The sequence below is a fragment of the Sebastes umbrosus genome, chromosome 10 (assembly GCF_015220745.1).
Source record: "Sebastes umbrosus isolate fSebUmb1 chromosome 10, fSebUmb1.pri, whole genome shotgun sequence".
Lineage (NCBI taxonomy): Eukaryota > Metazoa > Chordata > Actinopteri > Perciformes > Sebastidae > Sebastes > Sebastes umbrosus.
In genome coordinates this window covers 7626572-7654032 of record NC_051278.1, presented here as the reverse complement: position 1 = coordinate 7654032, position 27461 = coordinate 7626572, and the positions used below count along the sequence as shown (strand labels likewise).

At 39.0% G+C, this 27461-nt stretch overlaps 2 protein-coding genes and 1 long non-coding RNA gene across 3 annotated transcripts; 1 reads left to right on the top strand and 2 right to left on the bottom strand.

Moving 5' to 3' along the window:
- Positions 1-11710: 11710 nt before the first annotated feature.
- LOC119495913 (early growth response protein 2b-like) lies at positions 11711-17106 on the top strand. The gene is made up of 3 exons (XM_037782832.1): positions 11711-11952; positions 12454-12710; positions 14110-17106. Exons 1-3 carry the CDS (start codon positions 11808-11810, stop codon positions 14980-14982), a joined length of 1275 nt encoding a protein of 424 aa, XP_037638760.1. The 5' UTR covers positions 11711-11807; the 3' UTR covers positions 14983-17106.
- A 1230-nt stretch (positions 17107-18336) lies between these two features.
- Positions 18337-21642, bottom strand: LOC119495917. The gene is made up of 2 exons (XR_005208591.1): positions 18516-21642; positions 18337-18471 (listed from the first exon to the last, which is right to left on the bottom strand). It is a non-coding gene; the product is annotated as an uncharacterized LOC119495917 (long non-coding RNA).
- Positions 21643-22663: 1021 nt separating this feature from the next.
- Positions 22664-25396, bottom strand: adob (2-aminoethanethiol (cysteamine) dioxygenase b). Its single transcript, XM_037782835.1, has 2 exons — positions 25119-25396; positions 22664-24068 (listed from the first exon to the last, which is right to left on the bottom strand). Exon 2 carries the CDS (start codon positions 23858-23860, stop codon positions 23132-23134), a length of 729 nt encoding a protein of 242 aa, XP_037638763.1. The 5' UTR covers positions 23861-24068; positions 25119-25396; the 3' UTR covers positions 22664-23131.
- Between the last annotated feature and the right edge of the window lie 2065 nt (positions 25397-27461).

Genomic DNA, 27461 nt, shown 5'->3' with positions numbered 1-27461 from the left:
TCAACCCTCAGAGGGCTGTTTCATGAAGGTGTCTCTTATTGTGAAAAGCCTGTGTTGAATGAACCTAACGAATCAGTCTGTTTCATGAAGACTTGTGAAGTGACTCATATCTCAGCTGAAATGTATCAGAGGAGTTTTAACCTGTCAGAAGATGCTGATGGAGCTCACAATGATGTTTTTGGAACGGTTGATGAGATTAAAGTTATTCAGATATTTTTGATAAAAAGCTGAATAATATGATTTATTTATCCATAAACACAACTTTGGGGGGACGCCCTGAATTTGATTGATAAATGAATGGAGGACGGAACCTGCCAAAATCAAAAATAAATAGATGTGTCACTAAATGTAGAAAAAAATAATATTAACCTGACCCCATCACGACACACAAAGTGCAAAAATAAATAAATATAAAATAAATGCATGGATAAAAAAATGAATGAAAAATAAACAAATTAATGTAAAAATTAAAACAAATAAATACATAAATAAATAAAAAGAATAATTAAACATAAAAGTAAATAAATACAGGAATTACTACAAAGATAAATAAATAAAGAAGAAAATTATAACAGAAATATAAATTTATGTCACATTTTATCAATTAATGAATTGCTTCATTTATTTTTAATATTATGTTTGCTACAATTAATAACATAAATATTTATTTTTCGAGTGATTAATTTATTTATTCATTAATTTTTGATTTTGGCAGGTTCCGTCCTCCATAATTTGTTGCATGTCATACCCTTTCGTTTTCTTTAAAAAATAAAAATTAAAGTCCCTTTAAGTGATTGTTACCTCTTAAAAACCTTAAACCTTGCAAATAATCCATTAATAGGAAATATAGGATTGGCTCAAATTAAAAGCCAGAAAACCAAATAAAACCCTTTATTATTTTGTTCTTCTTAATAACATTTTGATGAAGAGAACAACTGATTTGTGTTTTTTTTCGTACATACTTAATCAGTTTTCTTGGTGACCATAAGAGCAACTTCAAGCACCTTATCTTGGTTTTAATGTTCAGTCAAGTTGGCTGCTGTTTGCTCTGAGCAGACCAGAGTTTATCAGATTCACTTGTTCACCTTCTGGGTGTTATTAACACCTGAATGCAGCATCGTTTAGCAGCTAAAGTCTCAGATGTCAGATTCACAAGCACATGAATGTTAAGCCCCGGGTTCTTTTATTTACTGATTTAAACACGTAACAGTTGAATTATCTTTATACTGGCAGCTACATGAACACATGTTCATGGAAACACTCACAGACTTCATTCTGGTTGTGAAACTGTGGCTTTGAAACAATACTGTGATGAGATTATGGGCTATTATAAATATGCACAATCACTGTTTGTGCTGTATGTATATTACATGCAGTGCATCACTGTACATGATCATGAAGAAAAATAAAACTCTTTTCCATTTATTTGATCTCCATTTGTTTGACTTCATCTTTGCTGCTCAGCATATTTTTCTTAATGTACATGTAATTAAAGAATAATTCAATTTTAATTGATATTTTATGTCTTGATTTATTTTAGATGTAATAATAAACACTTCATATTTTTTTATATATTTTAATAATGATGTAACGGATGTCTTGCTTCTAGCAATCTTGCTCTATATATGAGATAAATGTTTCAATACAGCTTGCATTTGTAATTTTGAGTCTAATTGCTCTTTTATAGTATCTATTTTTATTCTATTCTTATTTTTATTTTATATACTTCTAATTATGTATTTATTTTATGTTTACCTTTCTCTATATACCTGTACTTAATCCTGTCTTTGTGCTGCTGCAACACCCGAATTTAACCTCTGGGGATCAATAAAGGCTTATTTTAATATAATATAATATAATATAATATAATATGGCAAATTATGATATAGTATGGCATATAAAACTTAAAGCAGAATTTTGTCCTGTAGTCAACTGTACATACACACAAAAAGGTAAATTATAAAAAAGATAAATTTGTTTTTTATGAGATTGAACTAATCAATAAAAGTATTAAGGTTAATTCACACTGGTATTCTGGCAATTACACATACGCACACATGATCATAAACAAACCCACACACACAATCATGTCTATGAATATAATGATAATAATTACAAACATGTTTAACATTTACTTTAATGTAAAAAAATAAAATAAAAAGATGGTTGCTGCTCTCCACATTAATTAGCATACTTGTTTACATTTGATATTTGTAAATATAAAGACAGAAACACACAAAGGACCCAAAACTGTGCAGATGAACGCATAAAAAAAGAGACATTTCAGTAATACCACCTCCTCTCACTCCATAAAATTCTGTATTTCAATCCAATCGAAAACAATAAATTTAAAGAAATAAATCAAAAATATTACATTATTATTATTAATCTGTTTGGGGTTCATAAAGTGACCAGTCGCTGGCGAGCAGCAATCCATCTGCTGAGGACCGTCCGCCCACTCAGCCCCCTGAGGAGGACGAGGGGGTTGCCCTTTTTGCTCTGGCAACCCCTTTAACACACACACACACACACACATACACACACACTACATTTATGCATGTATGGATTCAAAGACACACATGAAATGAAAATAAAAAAATCCGCTCTTTTTTGTTGTAGTTATTAGTCGAGTAGTCGACTAATCGGTCGCTTTGCTCTGAGTCAACTAAGATTTCTTTAGTCGATTCGTCGTTTTTTATGCTTTTACATGCTGAATGACTTATTTCCAAGAAACTTATGAGCACATCTCTGGTAAACACAAGATTTAAAGTGGTGCTTTTGTGCGATTCTTTGTGGAGAAACTTACAGATCAGTCGATTAAATCAAATAATCGATTAGTCGACAAAATCATGTTCGTAAATTAAGAATTTCTTTGGTCGAGGACTGCCCTAATAATAATATCACAAAAACATTTTCCTCTCCTCTGAGGTGTAAAAGTTGGTTTAATGGCACCGACTTTAGCTCCACCAGCTGTTCATTCATGTTATACTCACTCAACAGTAGTGGATATAAACACAAAAGCATAAATTCACATTTCTTTTGCAGAATTTCTGGAAATTTGGTTAAAATTGGTGCTTAATTTTGTGGAAACTTGAAAATGTACAATTTCAGCCAGAAGGTAGTTCAGTGTCTTGCTAAAGTAACTAGGCCAACAGTACTCTATTATCCAAATCAAGCTATGTAAATTAGGGGTAGAAGAAAAAATCAATACAGCATAGTATCATGATATTTTGCATGGCAATTTTGTACACGGACATTAAGCATCAATCTTTTATTATTTAAATTATTAACCTCTTAACAATCGGACCGGCTGCTATTCTGTCTTTCAGAGGTTGTAGCAGGCTCAGTCTTGAAGCTAGAGTGAAGGTATCACATGAAACTAAAAAACCTAATGAATCTATTGGTACCAACCGTGTCATGTTAGCTTGTCGGGAAGAACGCTAAATAACGCTCCCAAGTTGCGCTAAATTTTGGCGAGGAAAAACTGACACCATTTTCAAAGGGGTCCCTTGACCTCTGACCTCAAGATATGTGAATGAGAACTCTGACATGAACGGAGCGAAAACTGTATCTTATTAGATAAAACAGATGTTGACCAACTGCATAATTTGCATTTGAAAAAAGGTAATAAATTGCAATATATCTTATTGCAATACTCAGCATATCGTAAAATGTTTAAAATAGCAATAAGATCGTATCGTGATGATATTGTATCGTGGGGCCTCTGGTGATTCCCACCAGAAATGAACGAAATTGAACACAACATAAACCGATCGTGCACATCCCACAGTGTCCTAGGAAGCAGGAAACACGACTATGCAAACATTTTGGCTGACGAGCTGGTGCAGGCTGTCATGAAAGTCTAATGAGGAACCCACAATTGTGCTTTTGCTAACATGTCACATTCAGTGTCCTCTGGAATTCACTTTTAACCTTAAAAACTGAGGATCTGTAACCGTTTGGCAGCGTTGGAATGTAACTAAGTACATGTACTCTACTGTATTTTAGTACAAATACGTTGTACTTGTTCTTTACTTGAGTATTTCCATTTTATGATCCTTGATACTTCTACGCCACTACATTTCAGAGGAAATGTTGTACTTAAACTTCACTGCTTTGTCTGTTTCTTCCTGTCCAGTGAAAACCATGTGTCTCCAGATTTTAATGTTGGTGATAAACTTCTGTTCCTTGAAGTGTTGCTTTATTGGTTGAGACGTGTTTGTTGACGATATCAGGAATGGAGAAATTGACGTTGTCAGAAGTTAATTTTTCCGTGCATAATAAGGTAATATATTGTAATTTTAGTCGTATATTGTTTTTCTGTGTAATTGTATAATATGTCTGAGGAAAATGTTGATATTCCCAACAGCCTCATCTTTTTCCTCTGTCATTATGCATTACTGCATTATGTTACCCGCTTGCTAAATTGTTAGCGTCTGTGGCTTTTAGACGCCGACAGTAACGTTAATATTGCCGAGACTCAGCAGCGGTGTCCTCACAACTTAACCACTTGAACGCCAAGCGTATCGTGTACACGACTTCCCATGTTGTAAGCACAAGCTCAACTGGGACAAACTGGGACACATTTAGATTGTTTACATTTAAAACTGCGAAATGGTCTAAATATTGTAGATTTGTGACATCACAAAATTACAGAAATCCTGACGGCTTGTTTCAAAGGCACAGTTTCTAAATCCAGGCTGTGTGTATTTATCCATGGATTAACTTTCACAGCATTTATATAGCATTTAAAACTGCTTATTAATAAAAACAGACGTGAAAATCTCACTTTTTACAACATAGGATCTTACTGAATACTTCTTCCTTCTTCTACCTTAACTTTTAAAGTGTTTGTACATCATCATCATCATCATCATCATCATCATCATCATCATCATCATCATCATCATGGTGTCCAGAGCAGCAGCTGCCCTCCTCCAACACCTCCGGCCTCCACTTCCAGTCAAAGAAACATCTCTCTGTTACAATCTGCTGTCCAGCAAAAATCCACTTCATTACCATAACAATTTTAACTGCGAGGGTGGAAGCAAAGTGAGGTGGGAACAATCGTATTGTTTCTCCCCCCCCTACACTCTCTCTCTCTCTCTCTCTCTCTCTCTCTCTTTTTGTCATCGACAGCCCACTCAGACCCCGGGTGATGATGACCCTTTCCGGGGGCGAGCCAGAAAATCCAGAGCGGGTAACTTTGTGGTCGGACCGACAAACGTTGGGGCTTCACTCACCTCAAGAAGCATCTCTGAGCCCTCTCCATCGTATCCCTCTCTTTCTCTTTCTCTTTCTCCACCCGTCCCTCCATCTCTCTGGAGGAGGAGGCCCGCTGGACGTCGTCTCGGTGGGACCCTGACGGAGGACAAGGAGGATTTGCCTTCACTGCAGGTTTAAAGTGAGTTTGCTCTTTTGTCACATGAGGGTGTAGAAGCAGGGAGATACTGGAGGGAGTTACTTCACAATTAGCTTTACTTGGACTTTTTTTGGTGATGAATAGCTTTGTTAAATGAATTTATAGTACAAATCACATTGAATGGCATCAAAAAAGATAGAAAACACAAGTGAAAAACCAAACATCACTTCCTTTCAGAGCTTGATTTCTGTTCATGTTGGTTGTTCTGTGTCTCCTGATGCTCAACTTTAAGATCTGTTTATTGCTTTTTATGTTTACATCAAATAGCATTAGAGGATGTGTGTGTTTGTGTGTGATAAAGATAAAAAGATGTAAAGATGTCTAAATAACAGCTCAAATAAAAACAGACCAGTCAAATATGTTTCACAATTTCAGGCCTTTAGTTTTCAATATGATAAACTGGTATTTTAAAAGGGGAGATAATGCAAACATTTAGTGTTAATCAATGTTCTTCTCTGGTAGTCAGCTTTATAAACTATGGTGCTTCTGTAGTGTGTTTTCTGGGTGAAATAGATGTTTTCATGTTATCAGTATTGAAGTTTGATGCCAACTCTAACATCTCCAGAGTATAAAGACGCCAGGAGTCAACAAAAGGCCTAAATGTAGTTGTTAGTTGGGTTCCTTTCAGCATTTTGTAAAATGGCAAATAGTAGATATTTGATTTATTGTGGAGCTGAAACTATTAGTCGATTATTTGATGAGTTGATCCTCGGGAAGATTCTGCAATTATTTTGATAGTTGTTGAATCATTTCGGTCACTTTTTCTTGAAAAACTGACAAACATGCTTCAATTCCAGCTTCTTAAATGTGAGGATTTGTTTTCTCTGTGGTAGTAAACTTAATATATTTGGCTCAGGCTCTGGGTGTGTTTTATTTTCTACTTTCTGACGCTATATAGACAAAAGATTAATTGATTAATCGAGAAAAAAATCAAGTAATGTATAATGAAAATAATCATTAGTTGCATCCCTAGTTTGTGGTTTGAACGACGATTTTGTGCAGATTAGTATATATAGTTTAGATTTAATGCATTTGTATTGAAATCTTCTGGTTGAAGCTTATTTCTGAGAGCAGCAATGTTGAACATTTGGTTGGTGAAAGCAACTTTGATTTGAAATTTGAAGAAAGAAATGTAGTTAATTTACTGCACTACTGCATTATCTTTTTGTTTGCAGCCTGCTTGTTGTTCCTGCTTTCACGCTGTTTATATTTCGCCAACATTTCCTTTGTTTTTGTGCCTTTTTGGGACGAATTAGCAAATAATTCTATTCATATCAGCTGTTGCAAAAGAAAACGGTGGTGCAGCTGTTTCATTTTGTGCTTCCGCCACCAGACAATGAATATTAATAAAGTGTTTGACAGTGTTCTTGTAGTTTATTGGATGAGGCCCGAACAGTCAGCTATAAACAGCTCAACACAGCAGGACTTTATTCCCTCCGTGTTTCTCTGGCTTCATAAAAAATAAAAGTGATTTGAAAGCTAATTATGCTTTTTTGATATCGGTCGACGAGCTCGGAGAGGAACCAAAGACACATTGTGGGTCCCAGAGATAGTGTTGAGGCCATTCACTGCAGCCCGGCGCTCATTGACGTGCCTGTCTATTATCTGACGCTCAGCAGTCAATACGTTTCCCATGAATATGCAATCGCTTCTATTGACGGCTTGGTTAGAGGGTTCATCGCCAAAACCTCCCAAACCCTGACTCATCTGCAGGTTGATCAAGACTTTCATCCCAGAATGAGATACCTACAGATTTAATATGAGGCATGGGAGCGTATCAGAATGATTTATGGAGCTTATTCGGTATGCAAACGCCCCGTCATCTCTTTGGCTAAACCGGCCCCAGAGTTTCCCTTCACCAAACTAAACAACGCCTACGGGTTTAACGTACTTTCATAGCGGATTATCAGGTACTTTCAGGCCTCGATGGAACATTTACTTGTAGTATTTCATAATCAAACTCTAACTCAAACATGTTCTTCAGGATGAACCAGCAGAAGAGTTTCCTTCCTAAATGAGTCATCCACCATTTAAAAAAACACCTACCATCCCGACACCAATGGTAGCAGAACATTCAGATGATTTATGGTGTTTATTTAAAGTCTGAGCGTCTTTTGTTGCCAAAAATGATTCAACCTGATGGGGACATATTTCAGAAGACAGGGATTTCTTTCTCAGAAATGGATTTGATGTATTTTCAGAGAACATCTAAAACTCTCCGGTCTTGCTATGCAATAACGTGTATAAAAGGCAAAATAAGGATGAAACTATATTGCTTCATGTGGAGTAATTGGATTGCTGCATGCAGCAAAGGAGAAGTGATCAAATTAGTATTTATAAAATCAAGTTTGAAACATCTAGAACAGTGGTTCCCATCCTGGGGTCCGGGTACCCAGGGTGGGCGGAAAAGATCACAGGGGGAACGCCAGGATTTGTCTATTCTGAGATTGTCAAAATTAGATTTGCTCATGTATAACTAAAATCACAATAACACACTTACTAGATCATTTATACAAAAGTCTGTATATAATTTAAAAATATAGATTTTTTGCTACTTAGTAGCAAAATCTAATGAAATATTCTGCTTCAATCCTTAATTGTTGGTGTTTAGCCTTTCGAAAACAACATTTTCATTGCAGTCAAAAACCTATTTGCTCTCCCGCTTGACGCGCACAAAGGGAGGCAGTATTAACGGGGCGGTCTAGCAGCAGTCTAACAACACAACAAATTAAATTTATTTAACCACATATAAAAAAAAATTGTCTCTAACACTATTGTAAATTAATTTAAAAACAAAAACATTATTATCTGCGTTCACTTGGTGAATCTGAGGATTTTGTTCAAGGATTTGTAATTTTTGTTTAGGGGGATGACATCGGGAGGCTTAGCTTTTTTTAGATACAAGAAGAAGGGAGTTCAAAGGAAATAGGTTGGGAACCATGCACTGATCTAGAACTCACATTTTGGGGCCTTAAAATAATAAATGTATAAATGTATAAATGGAAAGTTTAAAAAAAGGCAATGAAAGTTTGTCGAGGACTGAAGAAAACGATTCTTAGCCTCTCAGATACGTAAATGTTTGATGTCCCAAGCAGCTAGCAGCAGTTAGCATTAGACAAACTTGCAGGACTGTGTGAAAGACGTTGGGATTTTGAGGTGCATATCTTCAAATTGGAAAGGAGGAATAAGCGACCTATTGTTTTGTTACTGCTTCAGTATTTCTGATGCTACAAAGTGAGGTGTCAGTATAGGGTCTCAAAGGTCACACATTTCGCTCGAGCAGCAGATGACTGTTCGATTTGGAGAAAGAAAGCCACAGAAAGAGGCAGTTTGGCTGTTTTTGTTGGGTTTTTTTTGGTTGCAAAAATAGAAAAGAGGACGGCAGGCGGTAAGCAGGCCGGCTCGAACCGAGCGTTGTTTGAGGACGAAGACAAAGATCCATATTAACAAAAACTGCAGATGACAGATGATTAATCGGCGTGGTGGGGTCTGCCGAGCCGCCCGGACCCCCGGCTGACACCCCGAGCCACCAAACACAAAACCAAAAACCCCCCAGAGCCTCGGCGGCCCGGAGGAGCGTGGGCGAAGGGTGGAAGCAGGGCACCGTCCCCACGGAGCAGTGTGTGTGTGTATGTGTTTGTGTGTGTGTTTGTGTGTGTGAAGAGGAAAAAGATTGTGTGTGTGTGGGTGGGTTTGTGTGTGTTTGTTCGACAGATTTTGACAGAGAAAGTGTGTGTGTGTTGGTGTGTATATTTGTTACAGAGACACCAAGTGAAAGTGTATGTGTGTTTGTGAGAAAGTGTGTTTCCTAAGTGTGTGCATTTGCTTTCTGAGCCTGTTCATTGCAGTGTGTGTGTGTGTATGTGTATGTGTGTGTGTGCATGTGTGTGCATGTGTGTGTGTGTGTGCGTGGACCGGCCAAACCCCCATCTGCCACAGGGTGGGCGGCTCGCCACACAACGACAATACACACCAACATTTTTGTAACTGTGGGCGTTCAAAAGGCTGGAGGAGCGGCGGTCCTCCTGCTCGCTGTGTTCGTCTCTACAGCTCAGTGATGCAGCAGAAGGCTTCGCCTCCATCAAGCTCTCTAATCAGCTCATCAACAAATCAAACAGATTTAAATATGTTCTGTTGACACTCCAGACATCTAAAAGGATTCAAGGCTAATCTGTTACATACAAAAGGAAAGCTTCAAGATCTAAAGGGTTCGTCTTCTGATGAGCAAGTCAGTCATGATATCTCTGGCATGAGGAAAACTTGTGATGCGTCCAAAATAAAAAATGGTTAATCCTCTGGGTTGTTTTATACATAGAAATAAAAATTCAGAGGAAAGGTCCAAGGGTTTCATCTTCTGGGGACCATGAATATCCACAGTAGATTTCATGAACTCCACCGATTTTCCACGTCAGTGTGTTTCGAGTTGTTGGGGTGCACTTCTTCATGTTTTAAAAGTAGTATAAAGCCATTAGTGTCTCCAGAGGGAGCTGTGCGAAGTCTGATCAATGTCCTCAAATGATGTCACTTGAGTCAGCGACGGTTGGAGCTGAAGACTTCAAGTTTGAAAAGTAAAAAAATCTGGAGGTGTGGAGTTAAAAAGAAGCATAACTTAATGCACGGGACACCGCTGCTTGTGTTCCGTGCGTTAAGTTTCACTTTACAATCGGCTGTTTGTTTGTGTCCTGTGTTCCCAACGTTAGAGATGCTAAAGACGTGATAGGGAGTATTTCTATTGCCTCTAAACGGCTCTCAACATGGCGACAACAAGCCGTCAGTTTGCGCTAACAATAGCGACAGTGCTGACAGAGAGAACAGTGTTAACTTGACGGGGGAACCGGAGGGCGGAGCTACACTTTGCGATGACGCAGCTGTAACTTCTGAATGAAAGCAGTGCAGAGCAACAGCCGAGCTAGCCGGGGGGGCACGCTCACATGCACTAACTTGTATTAAAAGCACGCCGGCCTGGCTACGTAAACAAAGCACGGAGAAGTGCGGATTGCCAGTTAACCAGTTAAAGGTGCTAAACGCGAGATTAGGAGCATTTCTATTGCCTCTGCATGGCCCTCAACATGGCACCGGTGGCTCGTAGCTAACCCGCAACGGTGCCATCGGTCGTGACGACGCTATCACCTGCAACCGCCGTATGAAAGCAGTGCAGAGCGGCGGCCGTGAGCTAGCCGGTGGGGCAAGTTCACATGCACTGTCAATAAAGCATGGAGAGGCTCTGATTACAACACACACAGAGGGATGGTGACTTCATTCTCTGCTCAGGTAGACATTACTCCTCTATATCTTTACATAGTAAACAGTTGTTTGCTGTTATATTAATGCTCTGGATATCGAATTTAGCAAGTTTAACCCATAAAACTAAAACGCAAACAAGATGCCTGTGATGGCAATTTTGTTGTTTTTTTGTAAAAAAACAGAAACAATATAATTATTTAAAAAAATAGGGCCTTTTCAAATATGTTTATGTTAAAATGTGTGTTTTTGTAGGATATACCTGTGTATGAAGTGGATTTGATGTCAGAGTACAGAAGGTTGCAGCTGCAGGTTTTCTCTCTGCAACATACAGCCTTATAACTGCACTATAGTGTGCCTTACATTATCATCAAAACTACACTAAATCATGAGTCCATTCTTTGAACAACAAGGAGACACCATCAAGACCAAGCAGCTCCTGCAGGAGGAAATGAATTAAATGATTATTCTGTCCCTAATCACCCCATCTATCTCACGGTGCCAACAATAGCAAAGACTCAGTCAGAGCAGTAATCTGTTCCTGACAAGGCAAGAAGAGAGAAAACAAATGGGTCTGTGCAGTCAGTGTGTGGGCTCAGCTGGCACAAAGACAAAACAATGCAACGCAATTCTACCCGGATACCAGCCATATATAAGCAAAACCGAGGATCCTCTCACCTCACCGGAGGATCCATTTATGGAGAGAAGAGGGTGACCGGAATTCCGAATGATGGAGAGGTTTTTTTTTATATTTCCTCCTTAAAGTGAGGATGATGATGATGAAGCACGTGCTGATGTCTGTGATTTATGTTGGAATAAAAAAAAACCAAAATTCAGATTTGAGAGTTTATTTAGTTAAAACTCCATGTCATTTTAATTTCCTCCACGTTTCGTCACTCTGAGCTCCACCAGTCCTATTTCTGGAGTTCCCTCTTTCTTTTTTGTTTTTTTTAAACTCAAGTCCATATTTGGTGAATGACGCGCCAAAGAGATCCCCTTTATAACCATGCTGCACCATCTAGGAGCTATTTACACGAGATGAGAAGAGGAGGAAGAGATTGAAAAATGATTGAGATTAACTTAAATGTAGTTACTGAATAACATTATTCTGTTATTCTGAGTTTAAATCGCCTGATTTTCCAGAATGACTGCTAAAATAGCGGATGAAGTTTCAGTATCTCTGTGCAGTCTTGTAGACAGTATTCCTAAAGATGTGTACACAGCAGAGAGCTCCATTGTTTTTAAAGAAGAGGCTGTAGGAGAGGAAGAACATGAAGAGAATGAAAATGGTAAGAATTTGTGTTATTTGTTCTGAGGTGGTGGTTTTGGGTGCAAAAGTGCAAAAGTTTTATTGCACCAAAATGTTTTAATAAGTCAACCAAGAGTTGTGCGTAAAATGGCAATGGATAAAAAAGGTTAATATTGTTAAGATTAGATTTATTTTTCATAAACTCTGAAATGAGGACATTTCATCTGAAGAGGGGGAAAAATGTAAGATTATATATATATATTTTTTTAAAGACTTATTTTATACAGTTTATACTGATTAAGATTGGCGGAGTGATATGAAGTAAGAAGTGATGTGCCACCTTTTAGGTTATGGGTGTTCAATTATATAGGCTTGAGTTGAAGAATTAAAGTGGATCCTGTTGCACAGACAAAAAAAAAATCTAATCTTACATTCTTCAGATGAAATGTCTTCATTTCAGAGTTTATGAAAAATAAATCTAATCTTATAATATGCTCCTTTATTTGCATTCTAACAGAGTGTACTTTTATATTTTTCTCAGGTGATCTTCTGTTCGAAGCGAAGTGCGCACCTGAGCTGTCCTTCCACGGAGACTTGGCGCAGTACGTGGCAACTTTACGCACGCAGCCCGTTGCGTTTACCGGCAAGTTCTCGGTGGATTCCAGAGGAGCAGGAGGACCGTGGACATCTAAAGACGTCATCAACGTCATCAGCGCTGACATCGGACCGGCCCCGGTGTCTGGGTCGTGTTCAGCATCTCCAGATATTTACGCAGGAGGAGGAGGAGACGCATCTACTGTAGGTTCAGTTTTCAATCAATCAATGTTTCGTTTTCCAGACTGGTTTTAAAGGTCCCATATCGTGCTCATTTTCGATCATACTTGTATTTTGTGTTTCTACTAGAACATATTTACATGCTTTAATGTTAAAAAAACACTTTATTTTCCTCATACTGTCTGCCTGAATATGCCTGTATTTACCCCTCTGTCTGAAACGCTCCGTTTTAGCGCATTTTTTTTTTAAAGGAATTGCAACAGAATTGCGTTGCTAGGCAACAGCTTGGGTCCATGTTTACTTCCTGTCAGCTGATGTTATTTACATACACACTGCAACCAGGAATAAACTGGGACACATTTAGAATGTTTACGTTTAAAAACCGTGTAATGGTCTAAATATTGTATATTCGTGACATCACAAATGGACAGAAATCCTAACGGCTTGTTTGAAACGCACAATTTCTGAATACGGGCTGTGTGTATTTCTTTTTATATTGAGCGCTTTGATACTTTCACAGTATTTATATATCACTTAAACCTGCTTTATAATATAAAGACATGGAAATCTTACTTTTTACAACATGGGACCTTTAAACTAAAACGTAAATGAGATGCCTTTGTTGGGATTTTTGTAATTTTTGTACAAAACAGACACAATATTATTATTTCAAAAAAATAGGGCTCTAAAAATCTTTATTTTCCTCATACTGTCAGCCTGAATATGCCTGTATTCACCCTCTGTCTGAGATGCTCCGTTTTAGCGCATTTTTTTTAAAGGAATTGCAACAGAATTGCGTTGCTAGGCAACAGCTTGGGTCCATGTTTACTTCCTGTCAGCTGATGTTATTTACATACACTGCAACCAGGAAATAAACTGGGACACATTTAGAATGTTTACGTTTAAAACCGTGTAAGGGTCTAAATATTGTATATTTGTGACATCACAAATGGACAGAAATCCTGACAGCTGGTTTCAAATGCAGAGTTTCTGAATACGGGCTGTGTGTATTTCCCTGTGGATTGAGTGTTTCGATACTTTCACAGTATTTATATAAGACTTAAGCCTGCTTTATAATAAAAAAACATGAAAATCTCACTTTTTTATAATATGGGACCTTTAAGGTTTAAGTCCATGGTGAAGACCTTGCTTCAAAAGTTCTTGTCACAAAAGGTGTTGCATAAACAGGATATGAAGTCTTTTGCATACAGAGGATCTGCAGAGTGGACTCAGTCTCATGTCTCTCTCCTCGCCTTCATTAAAGCTCATTAGATTCATAGAGAACAGTTGTTCTAATGATCCCTGCGGTAATGATAAGTCAACCAAGAGTTGCGCATAAAATGACAACCGTGTCATGAGATAAAAAAGGTTAATATGCTCCTTTATATTGCATTCTAACCAAGTGCACTTCTATATTTTCAAGGTGATCTTCTGTTCGAAGGGAAGTGAGCACCTGTCTGGGTCGTGTTCAGCATCGCCAGATATTTACTCAGGAGGAGGAGGAGGAGGAGGAGGAGGAGGAGACGGCACCATGGCGCACGGCCATCCGGACATCAGCCACATGTACGCGCCCCCTCATCCTCATCCTCATCCTCACCCCCACCCGTCCTACTCCTGCAGTGGAGACATGTACCAGGACCAGTCAGCAGGTGGTTACCTGGCGACGTCCACCTGTGCAGTGTCCTACCACCCTCCTCCATCCTACAACCCTGTACCTAAACCGACTGTAGACGGCGCCGCGCTGCTGTCCATCATGCCAGAGTACGGAGGCTTCTACCAGCAGAGCTGCCAGAGAGACATCCAGGAGAGGAAATCCCTCCCGTACCCGCTGGACTCCCTCAGGGTGCCTCCTCCTCTCACTCCTCTCAACACCATCAGGAACTTTACGCTCGGTGCGGCCTCAGAGGGTCCCATGGCCGCAGCTTTCCCCACCCACCAGAGCCTCCCACTTAGACCCATCTTGAGACCCAGAAAGTACCCGAACCGGCCGAGCAAGACGCCTGTGCATCAGAGGCCGTACCCGTGCCCGGCTGAGAGCTGCGACCGCCGGTTCTCCAGGTCGGACGAGCTGAGTCGACACCTGCGCATCCACACCGGCCACAAACCCTTCCAGTGCCGCATCTGCATGAGGAACTTCAGCCGCAGCGACCACCTCACCACCCACATCCGCACGCACACCGGGGAGAAACCGTTCTCCTGCGACCAGTGCGGGAGGAAGTTCGCCCGGAGTGACGAGAGGAGGAGGCACATGAAGATTCACCTCCGGCAGAAGGAGAAAAAGTCCTCTGCTTCCTAAAATAACCCTCACCATGCACGGCCCCAGATGCTGCTGAATGTAAACTGTCTGAATCTGAACATGATGGGCTCCTGTCACAGTCTGTCTGCCAAAAGAGCCCAAATCTGATCGTGTTTGGAAGCCATATCTTTAAAGGGACTGTTTGTAAGACTTGTGGGTACCCATAGAACCCATTTTCAGCCACATATCTTGAGGTCAGAGGTCAAGGGACAGCTTGACAAATGGCCATGACAGTTTTTCCTCGCCAAAATTTAACCCAACTTTAGAGTGATAGCCTCGTTCCTGACAAGCTATAGCATGACATGATTGGTACTAATGGAGTCCTTAGATTTTTATAGTTTCATATGATGCCACTATCTTCTAACCATAAACCCGAGCCTGGTACGGCCTCCAAAAGACAGTAAAGTCGGTTGGGTCTTTTAAAGGGACTGTTTGTAACTTTCAGAAATGCTTGTTAACAGCGACACCTGTGGCCGTTAGGTCAACGAAAGTCAGCGTCGGGCTCGCGCTTGTGCTCGCTCTACATAGACTTGAACGAGCATCGCTCAAAACAGTGAGGCGACACACGTCAGCTAAAACCACAATATCACTCAAGCCAGACGAAGGTCTCTCCATTAAATCAATGCTGATCATAATGTTGGCTTTTCAGGAAAAGCGGGCCGATGAAGGCAAGCAGGCAGAGCAGCATGGACTCCGGCCACACGCGAGCGCGCATAGGATCCCGACCCGGTAGATTTATACGTGTAAAAAGTTACAAACAGTCCCTTTAAAAGAAAGAAAAATCACGGAGAATCAGTTCACACTGATGTTTGCCTTCATTATTTATCACAGCAACTAAAACAGAATTCCTCCCTCATGAGTCAGGGGTCCAGTTTATCAACAGACACATGTACAGGACGTCCACACAAACAAAGCTGCACATTCTGGCGTTAAATTGTACAAAATGTAAAGGGAGTCTGGTTTACACTAAAGCCGATAACCACGTTCTTTAAAACACAGTGTACCTGCAGCTGCTTGCTTTAGTGCTCTGTGGCAAGGCATTGTGTCTAACTGTCTATGCTTCATATTCTCAGGGATTCAATTGTAATTCAGGCTGCAAACATGAGGCCAAAACCATGCAAGTGATGCAAGAGGGATGCAAGCTGTGGGTGGTTTGGCTTCAACTGCAGTTAATCTCAGAAAAATACAATATAAGTCACTGTGGTATCAGAGGGGATCTCTGGACCCTCACTTAAACTGTATGCACCAGGTTTTCCAACAATTTATTCCCAAAATCTGTGTAGTTTCACTTGAAAACAACAATGTTACAGGAATTTCTCCACCTAGCATTTTGGTTTTGTAGTGAGGAAAACGTCATTTAGGATTCATCTCTGATCTAAAGTCTAATTTAATCGTAAACTGGGAATCTTCACATCCTCTCCTTCACTGTTAGCTACATCATCGATGTCCGATGACACTAAATAGGCCGTCACCAGTGATGCTTATTTATCTAAATGGACATTTTTACACTGTAGGCACTAAAATGTGTCACCATGCAACACTTTGAAATGTTGCATCACTATTTTAGTACGACTCTGCCTGCTGCGCCGTATTTAAAAATATGCTTTTTGGAGGAAGGAAACGAGGCAGTGATGTCAGAGTGCACTCAAGGTGACATCACAAATCAGGGCGGGGCTATGAGGTGGGAAACTTTAAGCTATAGATGCAGCAAAATGAAGCTTTTTTTAAACCTGGTTTTTGTATCATATTAGAAATGTTGAAACAGTTACAGATATTGATATGTTTGCTTTTGGTTTATTACATACAGAACGTGTTGGGATTATATGAGATTGTAGCCTGATAATCTGTTACCTTCTGGTTAGATTTTATTTTCAGGTGTATGCACAGACCTGTTGATACTTGTAAAGATCCGACCAGCATTTCTACCTGATGAATGTGAGCTGAAGAGAGAGAGAGAGAGACTGAGAGAGAGAGAGAGAGAGAGAGAGAGAGTCACTGGACAGATAAAAGTTGTGTTTTTGTGTTTTATAAGTTTTATGCAAGCAAGTCGAGCACTAAAGCTTTTATTCTGCTGGACTGATGCTTCTTGTCAATGCAAATAAATGTTGACTTGTCGAGTTGTGGTGTCTGCTCTTTAATTTGGCATATTAAGTTGTTTATATAAAAACAATATCACCTCAATGTCTAATTAAAGATTCTTCTGGATCTTTTGGTCACATCACATGATCTGCAACGGCACAAGCGTCCGAAATTCCATACTAACACTTAGTACGCCAAATCAGTATGCAGTGTGAGATATTTTAGTATGTCCAAAACCTTAGTATGAAACCAATAGTACGTGAAGTGCACACTATTTCTGGTGAAATATTAAATTATGCAAACACTGGACACCACGGCGGCATAAATATCCCACAATGCAATGCGGTAGTAATGACAACATTCATAACGGACGTTGACGGACAGCTCTGTAGCATCAATAACGCTTTAATTTAGATTAAATATAAGATTTCACTTTGCTAGACGTAATATATTTTTTTAAATTATAGTTCAGACTTTGATTCTCACACACCGTCGTTTAGGTACGGGTTGCCATGGTTACACGTCTCCAACCGGAAAGGAGGCTCTCAGGATGTGACGACATAAATTACTGCTCAGTATGTTCGAAAAGATTCATACTACTGTTTAAACACATAAAAGTATGTTAAATGATATATATGGTACATATATTGGCTATGTAGATGTTCAAATTTCCATTTTTTTCTGAAATATTTAAACGAAACTCCATCTGCTGATGAAGATCATGTCATATTATCAAAAGCTGCAGGTGCAACAACTACTAAATGGACCACGAGGTTGAGATTTTCTTGTCAGTAATGAACTTTGAAACTTTTTAAGCTATTGAACACCCACATCCAAAATCCATTTTAGGTATTTACAATAGGTTCTGTGGACACCATGCAGACACACATGCAGAGAAGCGTTGGAAAATTACCTGAATTCTTCAACAAAAACTGTCGTATTCATTTACACTTCAACAGCTGCTGTGTGAAAGACAATTCCATTTAAGGCACTTTAAACTTTTAACTTAAGGCTTCCAACAAAGACACAGATACAGAGTTTTCTTCCTCAACCTGCTAAAAGAGTGCTGAGTTGGAAATATAACGTTTTATAGAAAATGTAAAGCAGCTTAGGTCGACAACTTGATTCAACATGTTTCAGAGAAAACGCCCCGAGCAACTTCTCCAAAACATGTCGGAGCAATAAAATGTATTGACGGCATCAAGTTGCTTTCCTGAATGTTTGTTGTTCTAATAACACTCATCACAATCTGAAACAAATAAAGCAGACGTGTTCAGGCAAAATAAACAGCACATTTTATATGAACTGACAGAAAAACCTTCATTACAGGCAAAACACATCGATACAGTTGCTGATCATTTTACACACAATCAGATTCTGGATTCGAGCTTTCTGTTGATGAAACATCAGCTAATTAGAAGACCTGTATAGCCTTCATTCATACAGCACATCACTCTTATTCACTCTTATCAAATCTAAATTTGCAGCAACTCCAGACAAGTTTGGTTTTTTTAACGACATAATTTGAAATAAAAGTTATTCGAAATGCATAATTTCACATTTCAAACGGTCCTATTCTCCAAACTGTTGCAGAGATTTTAGTATGACTATAAGTCATACTAAATAATAATTCATACTCAATTTTTTAATAGCGCATACATACTGTACATTTTGAACATGACATGTACATGATTGAAAGAAACCTTTATATTGAACCACAATGTTACTTTACTGTAAGTGTTTAGCTTCACTTCTTTGCTGCTGAGCTGGAAATCATCCCAAATTTCATTCTATAAACGTCATGATAAACGCAACCCTCAAATTCACCCTGCATTCCTGTAATCACACTGACATTTTTGGCCTAATAGTGAAACCCTCTCTTTTCTAAAAGACAGTCACAATTAGTGTCGAGAAGCTTAATTTAGTGCATATCTTTCAAACAATCTCCGGAAAAATCAGTCAGCGATACGGATCACAAACCTGAGGATCAAATTTTTCCCAGAAAAACCAAAGAAGGCAGTCTACAGTGTAGAGTCCTCAACAGGACGCCAGAATAAACCTGCAGTTTTAGATATTTTCCAGTCTTCTAAGAGAGACCTGAATATTCATAAAGTTCTTTATCCGGCCGGAACAAAACCTCACAAAGCCTGAAGCAGGAAGACGATTTAAAACACACAAGGACATAAGTCCCTTCATGGTCCTGGGAAACTTCCACACCTCAGCTCAGGTTTGATTTCAATGCTGCATTCAAGATACAGTCAGAAGTCTGGAATTCCCAACATCATATCTCTCCAACTATTATGTTTTAGAGCTGCAGCATGGAAAAAAATGCATGCATTGCCTTCACGCAACAGAAAGCCATCGTTATAACTGCGCATTTTGAATAAATATTTTTACCAACAGCAAGCACTTCATGCAATACTGAAAGCTGAAATGTATTTAAAAGGTTATTAAAAAGTATTACTGTGTAAAGTGAAGGTTCAGAAGTCTTCCCCAAAATTTCCATTTTGGAAACAAAACTTGAAGCAACGGCTTCGACCAAGGTGCAAGAAGCAAAGTCAGACGTCCTGACTTTTCTTAAACGCAGCATCAGCACCCTGCTCATCCTCAATTTCTTGACATCTATCCTCTCAGGGGCCTTTTGCTCACATCATTTGTCGCTCCAATTTTGGTGCTTTTGAGTGTTTAAATCTTTCAGCTGATTGATTATATGCTGGTTTACACAATGATACCACCTTTAGTTAAACCACATCCATTGGATCAAGCCAGATTTGCATGTGGTGAAACATTTTAGGAGATATACTGTATACGAGGCGTTTAGTGGCAAAGCAACATGTGAACTCGACGCCTCTCGTGTCCTGTCTTTCCCTTGTTATAGATGTCAACTTGTATCTGAACTCAGAGACTCAAATGCCTTCTCCAACATGATCTGGGATAGGGCTGTCCCCAAGTAGGCTTCGAAGTAGGCTTGTCACAGTAGTCGTTACACGGTGGTCGGGCACACACTGATTACATTACATGCCAACCGTCCCCACTGTCGTTTTGCTTTTTCTTTACATAAATAAAACCCATTTAGTTCATTTTGCCGTATCAGCGCCGTGTTATCAATACATAGTCAGACGACGAATGCTACAAACTGAAGGTGAAAGCATCCATACGGAGTCTCAGCTCAGAGTAGCAGGAGTCAGATTTCACACACACGGGACGAGAGAGAGTTGACAGACAAGACGATGGCGGAGGATTCAGTGTCGAAGCGAAAAGCAAAAGCGCCTATTTGGCAATACTTCTTATTTACCCCAATGCTATAAGGGAAGCATAACGTTAATGAGGTAATCGCCATGCAGAGGACGGAGCGTTCACAGCCTGTGCAAGCGGCGGAGCGGCGCCGGGTGGAAACCTGCGGCCTTGCAGTGAAAGCTCTACCGGAGAGGCCAGACACACCGCCACCCGACGTTAAAGATCAAAGTAAGCGCTCTACACATATTGAGCGCCGTCTTTTCTTGTAAAACGTCCAGTGTAATCGGCAACACCGGTGTTGTCACAAGTTTATTAACCGGTGGGAAAACGTCCTCGCCGTCACATCCCTACTTTGAAGCTTCGCTGAGTAATATTTGAAGGTATTCGAAGCTTCGCTTTGCAGCGCAGAGGGCTGACATGTTCTTCTGTCTGTCTGTCTCCATCTCCCCCGTTTCAGCACTGCTGCACTGTACACACACACACACACACACACGCACACACTTCTACACACAACAAACAGCGATATTCATCTGAGAATAACTAGTAATAATTACTGTTGAATGTGAATAATGAATAATATTGTGGGATGATTCCTGATTTCATGGGTTATTTTGGGATTTATACAATATTATTACACGGCTCTGTTGATTACGGTCTGTTTTTTCTTTATAACAGACCGTTGCTATGGGTGCAGTTCTAATGACGGACTCTGGCGGACCTTTTGTGTGTCAAATTATTGATTTCTTAAGTAGGTAGCCGTGTAATAAGCGAGATAATGAACAGCTGTCAGGGTGACCCGCTAGCTGTACAATATCCCTTACTTATTACATTACACAAAACAAAACAAAGCATTCGAATACTGATTTGGAGGTCGATCACCACGACAACAGTCAAAGCATCTAAGCATTCGGGTCAGCCCTAGTCAGGGATAATTTAGAGATTACAATGGGACAAAATGGACATCAGAGAATTAGAGACTAAGAAAGAAATGCATCATGAAAACGTGATTACAAATCCCTTTCTGGAGGTAAAAGTAATATCTGAAATTTAGAGAACCACTCATTGTGTACACAAGTCCATTACAAGTAGTAAAACTACTCAACTAGCTTTCCAGCCTTCCTGGTCATACTATCCGACACACACACACAGAGCGTGCAAACAGGATGTTGTTAAGTATTGCCCGAGGCTCCAATCTTTCAGGTGAAATGGAAACTTGAGAGATTATATTTCAACCTTTGGAAAACAGAGCAACAGCTGTTTCACCATAGCAGGGCAGAGCATTGTTAACAATACCTAAAAATGAGGTCACCTAATGTGTGAACTGTGTGGTTTCTCTACAGCAGGGGTGCACACACTTTTTCAGCATGCGAGCTACTTATAAAATGACCAAGTCAAAATGATCTACCTACTATAAAAATGCAAAACATATATTTATTTATAAATATATTGAGTATTCTTTTGGTGTACCTTGCATAACTGCATGAACCCATATTGTACAATATAACTCTGTACATTTTTTGTCATTACCTTACTCTGATGACTTGCACTGAATGTAATCAGCCAGGGAGTAGCTGCTGATAGCCAGCCTCAAGCACACTTCCAAATGATCATCAGTCAAGGTGGAACGGTATTTGGACTTAATAATCTTCATGTGGGAAAAAGCTGACTCGCATAAATAAGTGGAGCCGAATAATGCAGGCAAGGAGGTAGCACATTTCCTCATGTTGAGGTACTTTTCATCTGTGAGTAAGTTCCAGTAAGTGATAGCCTCCTTCCTGACAAGCTATAGCATGACATGATTGGTACTAATGGAGTCCTTAGGTTTTTCTAGTTTCATATGATGCCACTATCTTCTAACCATAAACCCGAGCCTGGTACGGCCTCCAAAAGACAGTAAAGTCGGTTGAGTCTTTTAAAGGGACTGTTTGTAACTTTCAGAAATGCTTGTTAACAGCGACACCTGTGGCCGTTAAGTCAACGAAAGTCAGCGTCGGGCTCGAGCTTGCTCGCTCTACATAGACTTGAACGAGCATCGCTCAAAACAGTGAGGCGACACACGTCAGCTAAAACCACAATATCACTCTTTATTTCAGCTGCTTGGCAGTAATGCTAGCTGACCAGACGGAGGTCTCTCCATGAATCACTGCTGATCCTAGTGTTGGCTTTTCGGATGCTGAAGCAGGAAAAGCGGGTCGGCAGGAAGAGAAACGTTATCGTCTCCCGACTGCGCCCGCAGGGAGAAACCGGCACCCGGTCGGAGACGATAGCGTTTCTCGCTGCGGAGCCCCGTCACTTCACAAGACACGGGGAAACCTCTGTTGGTCTGGAGGAGCTGCAGCAGTCATTTCTTCACAAACGTCCACTGTACATTCACTAGATATTCTCAGAGCTAAACTAACTCTTCTGCAGTGTGGAGTGTGCGCACATGCACGTGAGAATGGAGCGCGTATGCGAGCGCGTATGGGACACCGACCCGGTACATTTATACGTGTAAAAAGTTACAAACAGTCCCTTTAATAAAAAATAAATAAATTTGCAAACATCTGGCGGGGCCAAATCAAAACTTATGGCGTCCCCACTTTGACCCGCGGGCCCCAGTTTGGGCAGCCCTGCTCTAAAGGCTTCACATGGATTAATGATTTAGATAAAGACCCCTTCATTGAGCCCAGTTTGTCCAAGCAAGTCCACAAAAAGCCCCCCGGCCTTGTGCCGCTACAGGGTGCATAAGACCACATGAATTTCCCCTTGTGGGATAATAAAGTTGACCTTTGACCTCTGATAAACCAGCCCGAGAAAAGAAGATGTTTTGCAGGCTGCAGACCAGAGAGGTGGATCAGAGGCAGACCTCCGGGCCCGGGTAGGGCTCCCCACCGCACCAGAAATCCGGAGGCTGTGAGATCTCCATGAGCCAGACCTCCTTCTCCTTCTCCTGCTCTGTGTGTTTGACCTCTGCTTCAGTCAGCAGCTTGTAGTAGTGGCAGTCTCTGCCGTCCTCCGGGTCGTACGGTGGAGCCAGGATGTCCATGAAGGCGGAGGGACCGTCCACGGCGTCGATCTGGTGCAGGTTGTCCCGGTCCGGGGACAGCACGCAGGGGTCGCTGTCCTCCGTGTACACCTCGGTGGAGCGCAGCAGGGAGCGCCGCAGGGAGCCCGGTGGAGGAGGTGAGCCCGGTGGAGGAGGAGGATCCAGCCGGTCGAAGCAGCTGATCCGGACCGTCCCGTACATGACTTTGAGCATGCCGTGCATCCCCGGGTGGTCGTGCAGCGGGATGGAGGCTCCGCTCTTCAGGAGGAACACCCCCATGCTGAAGTGGTCCATCTCGCAGATGTGCATGTAGGTGACCGGAGGCCCGTGGAGCTGCAGCTGCTGGTGGCCGTCTGAGGCTGCTCTCCTCGGGGACAGCTTCAGGTCGGCCGCGCGCACCTCCGTCATCAGGCTCCGCAGCTTGCTCTGGTTCTCCAGGAAGGTTTTACCGGCCTCCTCGCTGCTCCTGAAGGTGACGAGAGCCTGGCGGGCGATTCTCTGAACGATGGAGGTCATGATGGTGTCACTGGGCATCATACCGGAGCAGAGGAGCAGAGGAGCAGAGGAGCTGAGGAGCTGAGGACGAGACCCGGTCTGAACCTTCTGGTCTCTCTAGTCGCTGCTGCTTTAGCAGTAGCTCTGCAGCTAGCAGGCGAAGATCGTCTGTTATAACAGGATGACTCACTCCGCAGAGATTCTTCTTCGGGCGTTTGGATGGTTGTAGTATGAACCGTTTGTTATGAGACTGATTTAACCAAAGAATAAAAATATTCGTCACGAAATGAAAACAATAAAACAATAAAATAACTTAAACTTATATATATATGTATATATATAAAAAAATATATATATATATATTTTTTTTTTTATTTTTTTTTTTTTTTAAAACAATGAAAAACAATAAAATAACTTAAACAAAAAAAAAGATATATATATATATATATATATTGTAAGTTTAAGTTATTTTATTGTTTTCATTTCGTGACAAATATTTTTGTTCTTTGGTTAAATCAATCTCATAACAAACGGTTCATACTACAACCATCATATATGAAGGAGGAGCTATATATATTATATATATTATATATATATATATGTATATATATATATAATATATATAAATACAAAATATATATAAATACAAAATAAAAATAAATTAAAAAATAACGTTTATTCCCTCAAATCGGAGCCCAAGTGTAAATAAATAATTGTGGCTGCAGTGTCTTTAAAGGTGGTACAGATCTTTCTTACAATTTCTTTTTTTTTTTTATAAATCCTGAACGGTGTGTTATTTTTGGTACACAAGTTGAGATGCACATCTGGCCTTTTATTGTCAATTGAATTGAATTAAATCAAATTAAAATAAATTAAATTAAATTAAAATAAATTAAATTAAATCTATGTATGTATTTGTTACATTTTGTTTTATAAAGTTAGAAAAGCAATGTTTATGTCAAGTTTGATGTTGCTTTACAAATAAGAGAATGATCCCAGTGAATTGCACACAGTGAGGAAAAGGACTGACGCGGTAAAACAAAAACAAAAAAACTTCTATGAATTTAAAAATACATGTACAAATTTCTGGAATTGTAACCACAGAAATTGGAACACACCACAATGTAAAATCAGAGTATATATATATAAAACAAAAAATAGAGTGAGTTAATCAAATATTTGATATTTTAGGTCTACTGTTTTTTTCCCTACAACACAAATAATGCGTGGAAACTACAATCCAACACAGGCTTCACGCTTTTCTGTTGTCTGTCCAAATCTGACAGGAGTGAGACCTCACCTCTTTGTCCTCCTCTTTGCTCAGCTCAGCACCACGTTCATTGCTCTCTGTCTGTCTGTCTGTCTGCTTTCTGCTCCTTCACGTGTTCATTCATTCGTGTTTTTCTATTTTATGGACACGTTAGAACAACAACACAACTACTATAAATTGATATTAATCTGTGGGGGTGGTTTTCAGACAGGATTTGACTCCTGAGAGGTCAGTTCATCAACTTCAGAGCCCCATTTTTGGATAACTGTCAAACACGTCCGCACGTCCTCCTGGGATTAGGAAGACATGACCCGCCCTACTCGGCCTCTGATTGGCTGTCCTGGATATGCTTAACCTGATTTTAACCAATCACACGTCTCCTGCCAAAATCGAACCAATCAAACCAACGACGGTAAGGACTACTAGCCAATCAGAGGCAGAGGAGGGCGGGTCATTAGTTATTTAGCCACCAGGTAGCCGTTACCAGTTTACACCTATTGCATTGTGGGACATGTAGTCGGCCATCAACACTGTGGTCACTGACACACAAATATATATAATATAATATAATATAATATAATATGATATGATATGATATGCTATGATATGATATGATATGATATAATATAATATAATATAATATAATATAATATAATATAATATAATACAATACAATACAATACAATATAATATAATATAATATAATATAATATAGTATAGTATAATATAGTATAACATAATATAATATAATATAATATAATATAATATGATACAATATAATATGATACAATATAATATAATATAATATAATATAATATAATACAATATAATATAATATAATATAATATAATACAATATAATATAATATAATATAATATAATATAATATAATATAATATAATATAATACAATATAATATAATATAATATAATACAATACAATATAATATAATATAATATAATATAATACAATATAATATAATATAATATAGTATAGTATAATATAGTATAACATAATATAATATAATATAATATAATATGATACAATATAATATGATACAATATAATATAATATAATATAATATAATATAATATAATACAATATAATATAATATAATATAATACAATATAATATAATATAATACAATATAATATGATACAATATAATATAATATAATATAATATAATACAATATAATATAATATAATATTCAAATATTGACAAAATAATAGTTGTTATTTTTGTCACATTGCTTGATATAACCAAGGATGGTCTCCATGTGAATGAATAAAAATAAATTATTATAATTATTATAAATAAATCCAACTAAATGCCAAATTCAACATGTAATGTCTCAACTGCACAGATAAATAATTTATATTTATTTAAATGTCCTGCCATCTCATGGTCCATCCCTGGTGGGATTAACATTACCAAACATTGATGTTTACAGTACAACAACATAAAGTTACACTAAATGTAGGCAGTTGTTTGCTAACATGGTAGCCACAATTTGTTGTTGATTAACAGTTGAAATAGTTGGCTAAAAGTAATGAATAAACTGTTAAAATAGTTAGCTATTTGGATTAACAATTGAAATAGTTAGCTAAAAGCAATGGATAAACAGCTACTATAATTATCTGACATCTTTAGTTACTAGTTACTTTGCAGACTCAGATTAACAATAGGCCTACAAAATATAATCAATAAATAAATTATGATACTATTATATCATTAAGCTTTATTGGTCCCCAGGGGGAAATTCACAAGCTACCCAGCAGCCTAATATATCAAATATATATAAATACATTTAAATTACCTCCACCTACCCAGTTGCAACATTAAAGTGGTGAACACATTAATGCATCAATAATTATTATCCAATAATATAATATTATGTAATAAAACATATTTGTTTATCAAAACAAGATGTTTTTTTTCTCGTATTCGAATAACAAAAAGATTCAGAAGGCTTCCTTTACGTATTAAAATCACTAAAATGTCCTCTTTTTTTCAGTTTTGCATCTTCTATGTCACCTTTTTCTCCACTCTACAGTTTGCAGGTCTGACTAGTTGGCTACAAATGCAAACTTGACCAAAACAACCAACGTTGACAGTTCAGTTGCATAAAATATATTGTTACAAAATTCGCTTTCGTAAATTTCCAAACTTCCAGTTATAAATTAATTCAAATGAACATATTTAGGATGTGAGGGCTGATGACAGGTGATGTTGATAAAGAAGTGCACGAAGGCACACTAAAATAATCCCACCCAGAAGTGGATGTCATCTTTATGAAAATGTTCAGCTGTTTGGGGTCAAAAGGTCGGTCGCATGACTGCTTTTCCATCACGCTGATCCAACTGGAAGATCAG